Below are 18,693 nucleotides of genomic sequence, written 5' to 3' on the forward strand. Positions count from 1 at the left end.
TAATAATGATCACCCTGAATTCCTGTTTTATTTCTAGGCCTATGCTCACAACTTTCACACACAAAATGATTGAGAGGAATCTATAGCCTATACTTTGTTGGCGTCTAGAGGCGGTAGTGGGGACGCATAAACAAATATTATCAAAAACTGTAGCAACCAAACAACAAACAACAAACACTGCTTACCAATAAATAAAAAGTAACAATGTGGGTAATAATGACCACACGTGACATCTATTTATTTGATGTTAACAGCCATGAATTTCCCAAAATGAAACAATCTTTTAACATTACATGACAATACTGGACCCATAACCCAAAATATATAAAATAATTGTATTACCATATTTCCACACATATAAAACACTTAAATAATAAAAGTAAGGTTCACATTACAGAATGCCTCAAAGAGCATGCCCATCACTTCAACATTTGGTTTAACATTCATCAGGCATCTTTAACAAACTAAATTGTGTTATGGGTATTGTGAGGCTATACTGGTCTCGGGCTCACATACAGTGATGATTTATAAAATATATATTATTATGATTCTTCCACATACCGATGTAGCAGCACAACCTAAGCATAAATGCTAGCTGGCTCTGAGATGAGTTGCCACTTAAAGAAAATGCACAAATATGAAATAAAGTAAATCGCACTGATTCCTTTTGCAATGCCATAATTTTGGTCATGTCGACCCAAATATGTGATGACTTGACCTGGGCTATAAATAACTACTGTCAGGAAGTTAGTTTTATATGCATGTATATACAAGTGGACATTAACATGACACATCACCAGTATGATTTCCAGATCTAGTAGTATGTTCCTGATTACATTTTCCCACCCTATTATGTTTTGCTCAAGTGTGATAAATAAGTATCTATCTGATTCCAGACCAGCTGTGGAGATACGAAGACCATCCAGCGCCCCTGGACCCCGATACGTCTGGCTGACCTGTCAACAGCGAAAAGAAGAGACGAAATAGCATGTGAGCAAAAACACAAACAGAATGGCATTGTGCATAGATGGGTAAAATAAGCGTACCCTGTGCTATTGCTGCCAGCCTGCTCTTCTCCTCAGGGCTGAGCTGCAGCATGGTGTGTATGACCGGTAGCAGGGCTTGTCGTTCGTTACCAGAGTTCAAGAAGATGAACTGCAGCAACACATTCTTAAGGTACTCCATGTTCGACACGCTCTTGTCCCTCTCCAGGTTACGCTCCAAGCGCCGCAGTTCGCTCTTGAGCAGCTAGGGAGCGACAGATACACATTAGTTTTATCCGCTGCATTAAACAGCAACTATGAGACAATTGTTGCCATTGTTAAGATGTTCTGTTGTATGTATATAAGTAGAAGGGGGGGGTTGTTTGCTTAAGTAAGGTGGGTGGATGTTGAGGACCTCGGATGTCTCTAACTTCTAGAATATTTTTACGATACTGCTTATTATCAACAAATAAATTCATTTACAGTTGGCTGTAAAAGTAAAATAATAAAATTATGTACAAACAACTGTAAAAAAGTGTACTTTTGATATGGTTTGGCCGTAAGCATGTGTGCATCTATACAATTACTATTATTTTTTTTGAAAACGTTGCTTAGATCGAGGCCACTAGGTTTTCTGGACCATCTCGCTCCCTGTAGGTCATGACGCGGCAACAAAAATAAAGTATGGCGGCGCCCTGTTCGTAAGGTGTCAGGAAATACAAGTTCGCAATTGCTGAATAAAGAAGCGTCTTCGTTTCAAGCCGTTCACAGCGAAGGATGGGATTCTTTCGTTTATTTCGTAAGTCGAATCAATGGAATTCGATCCAAGCTCGGGTTCGACTGCCAAGTATTCAACAAACTGTCGCCAAAGTACTGAGGGAAATCCCGCAAAGTAAGCCGTTGTCGCCAAAGAATCTATCAACAAACCAAACGAAGGACGTCTATAGTCGTATTGAATGCCTGATCGGGATCGAGTTGCCACATGTACTGTCCGGACTGCGCTGTCCAAAATACAGCAGGGAATTAACCCGACCCGGTCGCTGCTATTGCACATCAACCAAGATCTCCAGAGACGTCGTTCTGTTCCATCACGACCGAACCCGCTTCGTACGCCTCCTGGCGACCTTCTGCGGCGCTCAGACTCTCTTCTGGACCTACCTTGCACATTTCGCTTACACTGGTCTAAGAAACGAAAGCTCTTTAAAAGAACAACGCAAAGTTACCACCACGGGCCTTGCCGGGTTTTGGAGCTTCGATATCAATTTAGGAAGAAGTGTTTGGAGATACGGGTTTACAGGAGGGTGTCTTGCGGTGGGAGCGGGCATCATAGGACTTGGCGTCCTGTTTTGTCGCCGTTCTGTGAGTCGGGTGATTTTACACCAAGGAGGCAAGATGGTAACAGTGGCGACCCAGTCCCCCCTGGGACCTGACAAAGGTCGGCAAATAACCGTGCCTCTGTCCCGCGTCGCCTGCCACGCCCACAGGAACGAGTCCCCCTCGTTTATTCCACTCAAGATTAAGGACAATATATTCTACTTTCTTTTGGACAAAGAAGGGACAATAAACAATGCTCAATTGTTTGATGTAACCGTTGGGGCATATCGACCACTCTAATTGAGCAATTGGTTACGAAAGATAATGTCAAACAATTCGTCATGAAACCAATTGTGTTTATGATCTGTGGAATCAATTGTAAGGGGGAAAATGTGACTGTTTCAAATAAATTCCAATGATGGTGAATTGATGTTGCAGTCCTGAGTTTTTCTGACTTGTATTTATACATACTGTAACTTGCTCCATGAGGACTGCATTGGTGGCTTCCGTTTCGTGCAGCAGGCTGTTCATATGCTCCATACTGCGTGCTGCTGTGGTCAGCTGTTGGCTCAACTCTTGCTTGGTAGGCTCCACGGTCCATACAAATGGTTCTGGCAGCAAAACAGATATTGTAGAGGAACAGTTGAGTAACTGCTATGTAGTCAAAATTATATGAATGAGAATTGAACTATAATGTCGTTACTAAGCATTAGTGTCGTGGACATCAGTCCTAAAACACGTGTGCACACCTTGTTTAGGGTCTGGGGAGCCGAGAAGCAGCTCTAAAGAAGGCAGGGGAGGATGTGGCTGGAGGGGGATCTCTGTCTCCGCGGTTTCCATGCCCTCGCCCTCCTCCCGGGCTGTGGTCTGGAGGTCTATGCTCCCTGCCCCACCATGACTCAGGTCAGGGTTCCTGCGCTGGAGGTCAGACATTCGGGGCCTCCGGCTGGATTGGGTGGACGGAGAACCTGAGAGGAAGGGTAAACATTTGTGGTATGAGACAGACTGGAATGAAATAAAGATAGTGACTAAGTGATGGCACTAGAGATAAGCCTAATCCAAATGTTACAATCTAGTACTTTTGGGTTCCGAGTATCCAGATAATGGCAGTGAACAAGTGTATCACGTCAAGTGAAAGCTGGTACAGGCCAAATTTCAAAAGCTCCCAAAATCCAGCAGGATCCCTCTAAAAGAGATGGTTAGGCGTGCGACTGGTGCGGAATGGGCAGACATACAATGGTAGCATGAAACTATCTATGAAACAGGGTTGCACTAATACAATCTCCAAATGCCTAGGGGTGAGCTATGTATGTCATTAAAAACGATATATGACTATTATATCATAATAGTCATATAGTGCACAGCTATAAACGTGCTTTGCGAGGTATGGGACAAGAACAGTTCCCTTCCTCACACCTGATAAGTCTAGACTGATTGTGTCTAGACAGAATGCTAGACTAAACAACATACCCCCTGTTGGAATTTCTACTGTGTGGTTTTCTGCTTGGTTTTGCTCTGATGAGCGCCAGACATTAGCTGTGTGGGAGGTGATGAAAGACCTTAGGGTGTTGCTACCATGAAAGCAACCCCCGTCCTTTTAAACCAATTCTTCTTCATGACTTTCAAATGCTTTCATGCAACTACATTTCTTCAACAGGACGCCAACTCCCTCTGCCTGCCACTCTGTGTTATTATATTGCATTTTCCCAATAGCCAGACAAACCACAACAGATGGGACCAGAACCAGACTACCCTCCTCCAGCCTAGCCATAATAACCTCCCAGGTTATTGATTCCCGGGAGAGAAAAAGCATTCACACAAATTCTCACAGATAATATCTATAATACATTTATAGATCGGTTCAAGGTCAACTAACTCCCAATACTACTGTACACCGTAATGCATTACAATTTTATAACATTTTATTGAATGCCCATTACAATTAAAATGCGTTATTCTGTTTGTACAAAATACTTCTACATCTTAAATAATTGCAATCATCTCCTCATATAATTCCATTGTGTCATAAGATTGACTGGTGAGTATTTGATTATTGCCACGATATTGCCAATACAACAACAGCTGCTTCTTACCGCTCTGGCTCTGTAAGGTGAAGAGCTGCTCCTCCAGCCGGCTCAGCTGGGCGTGCAGGGTCTCCACGGTGGACCGGTGTTCGTCCTGCAGGTGCCTTACCTGCTCTCGGAAAGCCATTCTCTGGGCCTCCGCCTGGGCCTGCAGCTCTGCTTGGCCCTGGGCTTGTTCCGTACGCAGGGACATGTTCTCGGATTGCACAGAAAGTAGCCTGAAAGAGATTTTCACCGATTTATTTTAATATCTCGACTGACTATGGGAAAATAACATGTAAAGCACCGGATACATTGTATTGAGTGTTTGTAGCGCTCACATTTTCAACACCGTGCACCATGGGATACGATGTATACGACAATTTTAAGATTAATTTGAGGGGGCACCAAGACAGCAACCCCTCCCCCCCCCCCATTAAATCATATTCAAGCTGTTTCTAAATGTAACTTGAAGTGGCATATCTACGTCGACGGTATGTGCCCCGATGAAACCACTCCCACTTGTGTGGAGCTAAATGCAGTCAAGTGCGACCCTTGTGACGCCGTTTCATTTAGCCTTCGCTCCCTCACCGCTCGCGGAGCTCCGCCTCCTTGGCGACCGTCTCCTGGAGCATCTTGTTGTGACGCTCCAGCAGGGTGTCATGTTCGTGCTGGAGTTGCTGCAGCTCAGCAGTGCAGCCCTGCAGGCTCTGCTGGCTCTCGGTCAGCCGGGCCCGAAGCTGCTCCACCTGAGAGGAAAGCTGCTCCCTGCAAGAGCACCAAAACAATGAGGATACCCCCATGTCTAACAAAAAACGACCTCAAATCTGGGTAAATGGGGCGTTTCTCTTTCTCTCGTTTCATATAAATCAACACTGTGTGGACTGACCACTTTAGAAATAAAATCCCCTACTGAAGGCTTTGTCTACCATCAGTTTCTCTTCGGTAGAATATCTCTGCAACGAAACACAAAACAAGGCGTAACTCTGCAACTTCAGTTTTTGGATTCCAAGGCTCAGAACCGTCTCCACCCAAACGTTCTGCTTAACATGTTAGTACTGCTGGATCCGAGGTCAGATGGCCCTCATTATAGCCAGCCTGTTATTATTTGACTTGTATTTTAAATTTATGGATACGTTCTTTATCAATAGGAGTGTAAAATATAGCACACTCACAATGTATCACATAACAACTATACAACTGTTGTATGTGTACAATGATTTAAAAAAGTTTTAAAATACATTAATGAAGAAAACAAGGAATATTAGCTTTATAGTCTCAATAGTACTACACTGTGTAGTAGTCTGTCAAATGTGGCCGTCAAATCTATTCAATGACGAAGGCAAAATGGTGGTTCTGTGGTGCAGTTTTCTTTTGCTTGGAAGATTTGTTTTTCCGGTCGCAATGCTGCCCCCTGTCACCGTGTGTATTTGGGAGACTATTGAATATGAATGAGGGCTCTGTAGCTGAACGTAGTCGTTTGGCGTTTTAAAGGCAAGATAAGTCAGCAATTGAAAAAACGTGCCAAAGCATGAGCACAGGTTCCAGTACATGGCATGCTACAGCAGAGAACAAATGGCATTGCAATATTTTGCAACATTTATTCTAGGAGCACTGGCCGAACCACCTTATTCAGTTGTCAAAATGCCGTGCCATAACAAACCAGCAAGGGTCAAAGGGGTCTGTTCATAGACAGGGTCTGTCTATGAACCAATCATTTGAGATTTCTATCATTTTTTGTGATTTAATTGCACATCATAAAAGATTTGCACTCCGTCTCGCTCTAGCAATGTTAACAGCTCCCTAAACAGTTCAGTTTGAAATCTCTGTCGGCCTTACCTTTCCAATTTGACAGGTTCGCTGTCACTCTGCAAAGTAGCCTTATTCTTCTGCTGTTTAAGCACGTTGTGGACACGCACTTTATAACTCTCAAAGTCCCCTGTTGTTAAGACAAGCTCCGCCTGAAAATAATAAGCAAAGAGACAATAGGATAAACAAGGTTCTCATTAAAATAAATTTCCAGAGAGAAGCCAAAATGTTTGCCGTCTATTCCTAATTCCTTGAAGTAAAGCTCTAAATCCCCCTTTTTCATTACTATTGGACAAGCCCATGCTGACTCCAAGAAAGGTTCTTGAGCACTTAATTAAGTAATGGTTTAGAAGTGGTTTGCAATGTGCCAGTGTGGCTCGTGTTGTGCCAAGCTCTGCCCTGAATTATGATTCTTAATTGCAGCTAGATCTAACCTCATAGTGTTTATAAGTATTCACTTATTTTTATTTTATATTTTATATTTAATATTTTTATATTAATTTTTTTTTTTTTAATAATAATAATAGCTAGGGCTGGATGATCTAAAATCACTAGATGTAAAATGTACAATATAAAATTAGGTATAAAATGAAAATAATGATACATGTGGACTGAAGAGATGGGGAGGTAATAGGAGGTATGGGGGGGGGGGGGGGGGAGATGAGAATTTGCGCCAATGAAACTGGAGGAACAGGAAAAGTAAACACAATAAAGCGAGGACGATGTAGGAGTGATGGAGAGAAGGTGCACTCCGATAATAGCACGCTTGATGGATTGTCCTGCGTCAATACGATGTGTGCACAAACAATATAAGTGTGTGTGTGTCGTACACGCACCTTAGACACTTCACACTCCTGCTGGAGGTTGGTAATGCGTTGTTGCAGAGAGCTGGCTGTCCTCAGATTCTGCTCCGTCGCACACCGTAGCTGCTCCTGAAGGCGATGTCGCTCTGCCATCAACTCACTCACCTCAATCTAAACACGACATGTGGGTACACAGGCCACCATTCAACAGAGAGCCTCATTGTCAGCATGTTGTGTTGACAGGCTAGAGTATCACTGCTTCCAGGGTTTTTTATGTATGGTGCCACTGCAGCTCTCCTCAAATAACGTAAGTATGCGTCTTGTTACGAGCATTCAGCTAATGCATCGTACACTACTTGTTCAATTCTCTCTAAAAAGAGACACAACATTTACTTTGATTGATTAGATTCAGCATACTTCATTAATCCTGAGAGAAATAACTACAGTCACTGACGGTCTGCTTAAAGATTGAAACATTATGGTAAGAATAGAGAATATTAATAAAATAAGACTGATAAGATGGAGAAAAATATGGTCAGGAACATAAGCAAAATTAATCTGTACACGGAAATTAGCATAAAATATGAATTAATATGAACTATAAAGTGATGAAACCCTGTTATACACAGCCATCACCCTTACATGTCTGCCACAACATATATGTACACTGTGCCCTCCACATTTCACAAGCCATAAGAAAACAATACATAAAAGATCCAAAAAGCCTGGCCATGTTTTGGATTTGAAACAAAAGTGAATGGGGTGATTTACCTTACAACACTCCAGCTGCTGCTGGTTATTCTCCAGCTCTCCTTTTAATGATGCCTGGAGCATCATGGAGGATGCATTCTAAGAAACCGACAAGTGCGCAAAAGGCACATACGGTTATATAATGCACGTCCCAGGCAAGGGAACTTCATTACACATTCATTCATTGTACATGCACTTTAATATTAACATTAATATGGCAATACTGTTACACAATAAAAGATAATTAGTTTGCATTCCTAATGGAAGGTCTTTTAGACTTTTCTGAGGATTAGAGGCAATGCAAAAAAAAAACCTCAATGCAAACCTGATTCTTAGCTTCGGCTAAATCCTTCTTGGTTTTCACCAGCAGCTGCTTCATCTTGGAGGTCTTCTCCTCCCGCTGCCGCACCTGGGACTTCAAGTCCTCTGCATGACACACACGTTTTACTTTGATGTATTTCTCACTATAAGAGGAAATCAGCAACTTGTTTCACAGCTGATCATGGCTCCTTGTTGCGTTAATCTGTCCAGGTACCCTTGAGCAAGATTCCAAACCTGCTCAAACTGCTCCCGAAGACCGTGCATGGTGCACGGTATGAATACCGCAGACAGGCGTGTGAGTGGGTGAATGTAAGGCATTCATTGTAAATTGCCACTCATGGATATTGTGATTATAGGGGGATATCTAAATCCATTTTCCTTTAAAAAAAAGGTATCGTCTTCAAATGCAAAAAAAACAAACAAAGTCTAATACGTGTTAATGAGTGAAGGGATGAAGTCAACACCTATTTGCTGCTTGAAGCTTTCTTCTGATTGGACGTGAGTGGCTATTTGCGCCTTCAGCTGAGCGATGTCACTCTCTCCCTGGGAGACTTTAATGTTGAGCTCCTTGACCAGTCGTTCATAGTCCGCCATCTCCATACCCAGCAGAGAGTTCTGCTGTGCCTCCTGCATGGACAGGAAAACACACACATGCCTATGTATTGAGGTACAATACCATATAATAGAAGCTAATGGCAATGGCCAATTCCATTCATGCTCATATAAAGGAAATTATAGCGAGTGAACGTTGTGTACAGGCTTGATGTGGCTAAACAAAACAGGGATAAGAGAGGTTGAGGGCAGATCAGTGTTTTCTTTGAAAATATCTGCGTCAATGGAAAATGTATGCGCCGATTTCTGTTCAGTCGACAAGTCGCCATCCAGATGGCTATATATAGATGGCAAACCACTAATGGAAAGTAGGAACTTCAGTGCTATGGGCTAGAATGGCTCCATCCTCCTTTCTAAATGGTGATCATAGCTAGAGGCCTGCCATTACAGTGGTCCCCTGCCGTAAGCCAGTACGGGGGACAAGTGCACCTGCCTGACTGTTCTCTGCCCCAGGGTCTTGTGTGTCTTGAGTGGCTGATTCATTATTGCGTTGGGTGTATGCTTCAGAGGACGCTGGTGAAATAGTCTCTGTTGGTGCTTGTAAAAATTCTTTGTGTGTGTCTGGGTGGGTAGGCATGCATGTGTGTGTGTGTGCCTGCACACCTTGCGTAGTTGCTGCAGCTCATGAGCAGTCTGCTGAGACAGCTGCTGCAGCCTGCCAAGCTCAGCTGTCAGCTCCTCTGATTTAGAAGTGGCAGACAACAGCTCCTGAAAGTTCACGAGACACACACACACACACACACACACACACACAGTTTGATTCAGGGAATACAGTGTTTTGGTAGGGAGGTTTTTGAACGTCAGACCATTTATTGCGTAACGCAAACCTGAGTACAAGGACGGTCTCACAACCCTACGGGAGAGCTACCTCGCAACAGATACAGCTGAAGAATGGTAATCCTGGTTAAATACATGCCATTACTCAATTATCTTCTTCAACTTACAGGTCTTAACTCCTCTCCGGCGGTGGGGGACTGCAATTTGCACCGATCCGTTGCGATCCATTGACACACTTATACAACAGCTCATCCTATCACACAGAAGTTTCCTCAAACGTTGTCCCTCCATTTCTTTCCTTTACCTTGACCTTCTGTTCCTTCATCAGCCTCTCGGCGAGCAGCTCCGCCTCTAGGCCCTCTCGCTGTTGGCCGGCCTCCTTGACGAGCGCCTCCAGTTGCTTCACCGTGTTCCTCCAGGTGAGCACGGCGGCCAGGAGGTCCTCCTTCTCACTGCTCACTGTGGCGTTCTGCACGTGGGTGGAGGGTTCCAAAAAGATTTGAACAGCAGCAGACCAGGATTATTCTACAGCTGGGCTTACCGATGTACACACACTTCAATTTGGACAACCAATACATACAATGCAAATAGAGGAAACTTGTGTGCGCTTAAAAATGAACACCACACACACATTACACACATATACACGACACACAGACACACGCGCAGAAACACACACACACAAATCTGTCATCCATGCGAAACATGAAACCATAATGTGTAAACAGTCCGCGCCCCCTAGAGACCAATAACGAGCATTAAGCTCAGTCTCTGTGACAGCACAGTAACAGATGGAAAAACAAATAACTTCCTTCTACCACTCATTAGGGGGAAAACAGGGGACGGGAAGAAGAGTCAATTAAATGTGGACGCCTCCCCAGACTCATTTAATGGTCTATTTGAGGCCATCGTTGTGCCATGCACGGCTCGCTAAAGGGTGTCCAAAGATAAATAACCAACTGTATATCAGCAGACAGTAGAGAAACGACTGCTAAAGAGCTACGGCGTTGCTGCCAGTGCGAGCCGTGCTCCACAGACACCATCATGGGAGGTAAACAAAGCAGGGAGATAAATCACAGGTGAAATCTCAGTCTCTATGCTATGGGCCATGGGCACAGCTAGTTCGGCATGCAAACAATCACAATGCACATGCAGTCAGATCCAACTGTTGTTCTGCTTTATTAATAAGTCTTCTTCGGTGGTGTTTGACTTGTTAATAGGCCAGATCATCGCTGAACCACTGGCCGGGCAGGCCCATAGAGCGTATTTGGTTGTTTTAATGTTCTCCTGTGGAGGGAAAATCTTTCCAAAGCTTGTGTGTGGTGATGTGGACAGGATTCTATATCACGGAAGGGGATGAAAACCTGTGTACCCGTAAGGGCACGGTGTAGGCAGGGCCCTACCTGTGATACAGCAGCATCGAGCTGCTTGGTGAGCTCTGCCATCCGTCTCTCTGCCCCCTCCGCCTTCTCCCGCTCCTTATCCAGTTGCTCCGTCAGCCTATCGTGATCAATCTGCACGTTCTAGACACACACACACACACACACACACACACACACACACACACACACGTACACCATTGATTTGAAGGCTGGCTGAGCAGCAGTGTAGGAAAACACTATACGTCACAGTAGATTTGACAGCCGCTCCATTTAGGCTGCGAGCAAAATGCACATTTGATACAAGAGAGTGGTTTCATCCTAAATGGAGGCCAACAGTGTTGTCTCGGGGACACTGATTAAGAGTCCAATAGTACATGGAACATCAATACAATGTGTTATAGCCCATTTACTTTTTGAAGAACTAGGGTCGCTCCTACACAAAGACATATGTTATTGATATGGTCGTTAGGGTTACAGAGTATGTAATTGTTACTTGAATAAAACCTTAATCATTATAAATATTAAATCGAAAAAGATGAACATGTTAACAGACAGTAGGAATTTAATAGTAGTAGTTATGACATTTCTGCACGTAAATCACAGAAAGATGTTTGGCTCGAGAGAGGGTTTTGTTGAACATACGTTTATTGTATATTGTGCAAAGATAAACCAAAGGATACATGGTCAGAAATGGACACTTTGCCTTACATTGTAGCTCTCAGCGGTGTGGATGACATCCTTCATGGAGCTGCTCACTTTATCTCGCTCAGCCTTCAGCAACTCCACTTCCTCCTTAAGGGTGCTGACCTAGAAAGACCATTAAAAAAGGGAGAGCCCATGGATTTTAGATGGCAAAACAATTTGCAGATTCTGTGGAAATCGCGAGTACTTTTGTGACAACCGTACCTCTTTCTTACTAGTGTCCAGTTCCTTTTTTGCTTTGATGGCCACTGCCTTTATCTTGTTCATTTTCTCATTCTTCTCTTTGGCCTCAGTTTCCAGGAGGGCTGAGTGTCGATGTGTGGCAGGGTGTAGAAAACAAAACGTAAAGCAGACTTAATGCATTACTCAGATTAGGCTAGTAGGAGTCACACCAGCATTTCTTGCTGGGTGAGGGGACCAAGATTAAGTGATACACAGTGATTACACTCCATACCTATTTTCTCAGCAAAGTGACTGGCTACATTTTCTTCACAAGAAGTTGATTGGGCAGCAGATTCCTAGCGTAGTGAATAGGAGAAATGTTAAAAAGCAAAAACATCAGTAAACGTCTCTCTGCACATCAGGCTGGGAATTATAAATGGAATACATTCCTGAAATTAGGAAGCTAATTATGTAATACAATTATTAGAATGTGCCAATTGAAACCTGTTATACTAATTCTTAAATGATCCACTCACGCACCTTCAAGGCAGCCATATCCTCGCACAGCTTAGTGACGAGGCAATTCTTTTCTTCAAGTTGTTCTTCCAGTTTTCTTCTCTGTGTATTCATGTCCTCTATGGCTTCGTCTGAGATATGGGCATACAGTTTCTGGTTCTCTTCGCTCATCTTCTCATTGGCATACTTCATCTCCTCTAGATCCTTCTGGAGTCCCTCGGTGTCCCTCACCACCTCCACCAGGTTGCTCTTCAACATGTCCCTCTCCTTCTCCAGGTCCTCAATGCGAATCTGGAGCCCCTCCCGAGATTCCTTCAACCCGTCTTCTCCCCTGGCTTCATCGGTCTTCATCGCCATGCTTTGTTCCCGCTCTAGTTCTTCGATGCGGTTCTGGAGCTCTTGTTCCCGTTCAGCAGAGTGTCTGGACGCCTCTGCATGGCTCTCCTGCAGAACCGTCATTGCTGCCCGGCTTTGTTCCGCCTCCTCAGCCAGTGACTGCAGCCTGGCCTGCAGATCGGCTTCCTTCTGCTCCAGCTCTGACTTGAGCGCAGTCAGTTCTGAGTCCAAAAGGTTCCGCTCGTCTTGAGCACAGGAAAGGGCAGAGGATGCTTTCTCAAGTTTGCATTTGAGATTGTCCCTTTCTGCGGAGAAGCCTCGGACAGCCAGCTCAAGGGAGGACAACATCTCTTGTCTCTCCATGAGCTCTGCTTTCAGGTTCACCTCTATCTTGGCTTTTTCCTCCGTCAGATGTTCAATCTCAGCATCCTTAGCCTTCCCAAGGCTCTCCTTCTCCACACTCAAACTCTCTAGCTTATTCTCCTTCTCCTCTTGAATCCACTGGATCTCCTTTGTCCGCTCCGTGACAAACATGTCTAGCTGCTCCTCGAGCATCTGGACTTGGGACTGCAACCCGTCGCGCTTTGCCGTCAGGTCCCCGACGATCTTTCGGAGCTCATGGACCTCATTGTCCTTTGCCTGAAGCTGAACAACGATAACCTCATTCTGTTTGGTCAGCTCCTCAAGCGACTCCTTAAGCTCCAAGGCTAGCCTTGTCTCTTCTAAAACAGAGTCCTGGGGTGGGACCACACAGTCCTCCATGGGCTGCTTGGTAACTAGCTGTTCTTCAAGCCGTATCTGCAATTCATTCAGACTTTTCTTGAGGCTCTCGTTGTCTTCTGTAGCTTCTCTGGACGACACCACCAGGATGGTCTTTTCTTGCTGGAGTTCTTCGATCTGACATTGGAGATCCTGTACTGCCTTGGCACCCTGTTCTTTCATGGTCTCATACTGGGCAACAAAATTAGCCGTCCTCTGACCCAACTTATTTTCCAATCCTTGCAGAATGTCCTTGATTTGGACATATTCATCAATGGCTGTGTTTCTTTCATGACTCAAGGCTTCCAACTTAGCCTCAAGTTCTTCAATTCTGTTGTGTTGTTTTTCTTGTGCTTCCTGGTTAAGATCTTCTAAACTCAACGACTTTTGGTCTTCTGGTCTAGCAAGGCTAGCGTATAATTGCACTTCAGAGGCAGAAGGGAGGCTGTGACCATCAAGTACTTCGGTTGTGTTATTGGTCTCCAATCCCTTCACTGTTTCATGAATGCCAGAGCCAGGAACTACTTCCGAGTTCAAGTCTTCTGAGGTTGTGTTTTGTTCAATGTGCACACTCTCTCTTGTCATTTGGAGCTCGTCGATTTTGAACTCCAACTCCTCCTTCTCTGCCTGAAATTCCTCCCTAACCCTCTCCAGCTCCATTTCAAGCTCGCCCTTCAAGTTTGTCAACAATGTCAGCTCATCATGCAGCATTGTGTTCTGGGCCTGGACATCTTCGAGGACACCTTTCAATCTGCAGACGTCTGTTGCCTCCCCCTCTGCGACATCGGATTCCGCCTGACTGCAGCCAGACAGTTCCAGCATCCTGGCGATCCCTGAACCTCGTATCGGCTCCTCATCTTCCTCTTGGACATCCTGCAGGTATGTGTCTAAAACAAATGTTTTCTGTGTCAACAAACAACCTGGTAGGTGTAACTGAGAGGCTATGTCAACATCATACAATGACGACAAAGTATCTGGTCGATGAAAACGAGAGGCTGTGTCCACGTATTACAACATGTTTACACTCCTGAACAATGCACACAGTGTGAAGTGCCGGCTTACCTTTTAAAGCCAGCTGCTCGGTCAGCTCGTCATGGAGCAGAAGGAGCCGCTCCCTCTCCATCTCGCAGTCCTCCTCCAGAGCCTTCATCTCCTCCTGATGTCGTGCACCTTGCTGGGTCAGCTCCTCTCTGAGGTTCTCCACGTCCTGATGTGCCAGTGATAGCTCCTTTTGGAAATGTTTCTGTGAATGGTGGGCGGCCTCCATTTCGGCCACAAGGGTCTTTAGTTGATCTTGTAGACAAGGCTGCACTACCTCCGAGGGACATGAGGAGTCGGAACAGTTTGGTTTGTAGTAGTCTGTGAGCAGGTTCTGAAGCTGTGCTACTTCCTTCTGATGGTTTTCGTTGAGTTCCTCGATGCTTCCCTGTAAGGTCTCGATTTGTCTCTGATGGTCTTCTTTTTGAGAGTCAAGTTGTCCTTGAAGTTGGTCCAAATCATCCTGAACATAATATCAAAATATTTGATGCAGAGGTAGATATCAGATATATGTTTTTAAGATGTATGCTTTATATGAATATATACACTCAGTGGTTACTATTTTAGGTACAAATGTATAAGTGCTTTTATAGAGATTTTCCAAGTACTCCCGGCCCTAGGGGTACAGAAATGAGCCTTCCCATATTGACAGCTTAACCAAAGGCTTGCTTGGTTGATCATCTAAGCAGCTCAGTCAACAAAGTAAATATTGTAGGAAAAAGGTGTTGGCACCCCTGGTCTAGGTTTAGTTGTTTTTCAGCCATTAGCCATTAGAACGTGAAATAAACCTTTGTATGTTTACTTAATCGTCACCAACAGAAGGACAAAGTAACTTCCTGTTCGTGTCATTTTAACATTAGGTCGGTTTTATTTCTGTCTGTCTTCGTACCAGCAGGGTAAATATATAATTCTATACTGTTGCCCTATATAACCTAAACAAACGGACCCCTAATGTTATGAGCTACACCTGTGTTTTTCCCTATTGTGAAACTTGTCTATAAAGTGGCCATTGAGTGTAGCTTGTAGGCTACAATGACATTCTAAAAAAATGCGTACATTGTTTTCTTCTAAGGAATCTGCCTCAATATTTGGGTTTCTTCTCACCTTTGTCTGCTTTTTTGTCCTTTCAAGATCCTTGCAAGACAACACCAGTCTTTGTTGACACTCTGCCTTTTCCAACAGTAATGCCTCCATTCTCTCTGTCAGCTCCTGGTACACATAAAACATGCATGTCAGTGTGTACGGCCACACAAATACATTTGCACAAACACAAAAGTCAGTAGGGATGTTGTATTAATGTCAACTGAAGAGAAGCAATAATAATTTAGCAGAAACCTGCAATAAATTGGGGTCGACTGCATTGCTGCTGCTGGCTTTTGATTGTTTGAATGTTTCAACTTCTTTCTCCAAATCTTAATATAAAAGAGGAGAGAGGGAGTGTTATATTAACTTGTAATCTGTCTGCCAAATTACTGAGCACATTTACATATAATCCAAATATATGGCTACAAACCTGTACATTTGGTCTTCATTTTCTGCATGGCTGCGATTTGCTTTTTGGCAAACTTGATAAGGTCATCTTTGGACAGTGTGTCCAACTAGGGGTTTTAAATAATGGTAGACATAAACAGATGAACATCAATGAAAGGAAACATATTTGAAACATCTTTATTGAACAAGGAAGAAACGCAGAGGTATGTTATGCACAGCACCTTTGACTTCGATGCACCTGCTGGAGGCGAAGCCACAGACTGGGACCCAGTGCCACCGGGTTCCTGTTGCAGCACATTAATATTGAAGGGTTTATAGGCAGTACTGGACGTGAGAAATTAGCCACATGAGCCATGTCTTTTCATTATCTCCATGGAATGAATTGATATTGCATGAAGATGGCGAAAATAATAGAATACCACACACAAGCAAGTGATGTTACACATTCATCATTTAAATTGTCAAACCTAGAACTAAATTAATCGACGACATCGTACCTCCATCTCGACGGATCAAGTGTTGACCTTCTGTGTATGGACCCTCCTAGAAGTTAAAGGGGTGTTGCGTTGAAATAATTTCGAATATCATTAAAATGTCGTGCTCTTTTTTGGAATTAATGGTATATCGTCTCCACTGTTTTGATTCCGGTACCGAGCGATGGATTTCCGCAATCGTCAGACCAGATGACGTCAGCTATGTCGTACGTCGTCCCATGCTTTCTTGAGACACTCTCATTGGCTGTGCTCCGCTGGCCCTATAGGCTGTTGCACTTCTTTAGAAATATATATATATTAGATAAAAAAATCGGAAAACACAAACGTTCACTTATCAATACATCGTTCATTCAGCATCAGCAGAAAATAAAATCAATACAAATAAGTTTCCCCCAAATATAATTAATTACAATAGTTAGAAGAGACACATTGCTCTTATCCCACGATTATGTGGACATACAATCAGAATTTACCCCTTGCAAATGGCTGTGCTTCATGTTAAATCTGCCATATACTGTGTATATGAAAGTGTCTGTATTGAGCCTGAAGCATAAGGCCCTTCAGTAAACTGCCTCTCATTTTGACACTTGTGTTTTATTTGGTTCCACTTCACTCTGTATCCACCTTCCGTGGTTTTCGGATCAGACGGGTTGCTCCGATGACACCCTTTTCTGGAGGAGATTCATGTCTATTCCATCATGCTCTCTAGCATCAAACTGTTGACCCTGCCTCAATAAAACACAGTCATCCATCAAAGCCTCTCCCATGTGTACATTTGTTGAGCCCCTAGTGGGTTTGATGCTGTTTCTCTCCCCCTCATGGCTGCCACTCAGGGGCAGTGACTGGCACAAGTGACATGTGAGAGTAACCAGGGAATAATGAATGGGATGGCCGAGTCTATCAAAATGAAATGTATTCCTACTTTCCTTCTTCCTTTCACTCGCTCTGAATCATCAGAAAGCACATTCAGTGCGCATATATTTCCATCTGTGTCAATGAAGTCATGGGATAGGTTTTAGATTTCCTCCCTCCCTCCCCATCTTTCTCTCTATCTCTCATACCCTCCCTCACACTTTCTTTCTTAAAGTAATTCGGTGAGCCAGATGGGCCCATTGAAAATCTCAGCTATTAAAGGTCCTTGCCATTGGTTATATTTATATGTCATTCTGTATTTACTAAAATACTATTCAAAGCATCCCCATAAGCCTCAGAGCACAATATACACCCTCTAGATTTATTAATATCAACGTTTTCTCTCATCGAAAAATTGCAAAATTAAATGCCGGGTCGGTGCACTGAAATAAAAATAAGGTTGGGCGTGTTCGTTTGACAGTGCAGCTGATATTGGCAGTTAAACTCACCTCTGGTTTTCTGAATATTACAAGACCAAACGTATCACATTCTTGTCCATGTATTTTTCCTATAGTAGCTATTTCATATCAATGTTCCAGAAATCACTCCTGGCAAGTGTTGAAGACCTCAAAAGCACAACAAACAAACAACAACAAAAACAACATCAATATTGTGTTGTTTTTGTTGTTGTTTGTTTGTTTTGTTCTGTTGAGATATCCTTTCTGCTGTCATTCTTACTCTGCATTTTTTTCCAACTTCTTTCTTCCTTTTTTACCCTCTTCCCAATCAGTGATGTGTATGTGTTGTTCTCCAGCGTGTGATTGAAGCAGGTCCTCTCGGTGGGGTACTTCCAGACCCCTTGTAGTGTATAGGAAGGTTGTGAGGCACTGATTGACTGTAAACAACAGGATGACGCTTGATTGTGCTTTTGACTTTGGGTCAAGGGGATAATGGGACCAACCTGTTGCCTCTGTTAGCTTTCTTGAGCATGGGAAACCTGTTCAAGATGACTGTAGAAAAACATGCTGGAATGTATTTGTAGGCTCTCTTTTGCTTTTGCTTGTGATGGCAAGGTCAACAATTCCTACAAATGTGGCAGCATAATTCACACATGATTAAGTGACCAAATCCATTGAAATGATTAGCCTTCGTTTTAAGACTGACATTAATTGTGTGGATGTGCAGTGATATTAACATGTGAATGGCATAACGACACTATGGCAACATGACACACTGGTTCCTCAAGGTAATCCTTTTTTGTGCCTTCATTTGTTCTGTCCCTGACATTTTGCCTTCTTAGTCTGGCGATGGCAGCCCATTAATAGCCCATGTGCCTTGACATTTTCCTTTATTTCTTAATCAATTGAGTCTCCCGGCGGTCTTCACTCATAAAGAGTCTTTTCTAAATAAATTACCTCTTATTATAGTTAGTAGACCCTATAAAATATAAACATTTTAATATTTAGTAGAGGTATGCAGCTAAATGACCTAATAGACAGAGGTTTCTGTTAAAGTGACACTGACTATTG

General features: G+C 43.5%; 2 protein-coding genes across 2 annotated transcripts; one reads left to right on the forward strand and one right to left on the reverse strand.

Annotated features, from left to right (window-relative positions):
• Positions 1-211: 211 nt before the first annotated feature.
• Positions 212-16,480, reverse strand: gcc2 (GRIP and coiled-coil domain containing 2). Its single transcript, XM_079732639.1, has 24 exons — positions 16,316-16,480; positions 16,040-16,102; positions 15,841-15,925; positions 15,663-15,739; positions 15,432-15,536; positions 14,352-14,790; positions 12,219-14,176; positions 11,971-12,034; positions 11,721-11,821; positions 11,523-11,621; positions 10,836-10,955; positions 9,737-9,901; positions 9,259-9,363; positions 8,508-8,670; positions 8,048-8,148; positions 7,744-7,821; positions 7,006-7,143; positions 6,200-6,321; positions 4,952-5,128; positions 4,391-4,599; positions 3,047-3,265; positions 2,769-2,908; positions 1,047-1,248; positions 212-956 (listed from the first exon to the last, which is right to left on the reverse strand). Exons 1-24 carry the CDS (start codon positions 16,319-16,321, stop codon positions 883-885), a joined length of 5,010 nt encoding a protein of 1,669 aa, XP_079588765.1. The 5' UTR covers positions 16,322-16,480; the 3' UTR covers positions 212-882.
• LOC307073001 (transmembrane protein 223-like) lies at positions 1,390-2,686 on the forward strand. Its single transcript, XM_079732640.1, has one exon. It carries the CDS (start codon positions 1,761-1,763, stop codon positions 2,595-2,597), a length of 837 nt encoding a protein of 278 aa, XP_079588766.1. The 5' UTR covers positions 1,390-1,760; the 3' UTR covers positions 2,598-2,686.
• Positions 16,481-18,693: the final 2,213 nt, after the last annotated feature.

The sequence above is a fragment of the Pollachius pollachius genome (assembly GCF_949987615.1).
Source record: "Pollachius pollachius genome assembly, chromosome: 3".
Lineage (NCBI taxonomy): Eukaryota > Metazoa > Chordata > Actinopteri > Gadiformes > Gadidae > Pollachius > Pollachius pollachius.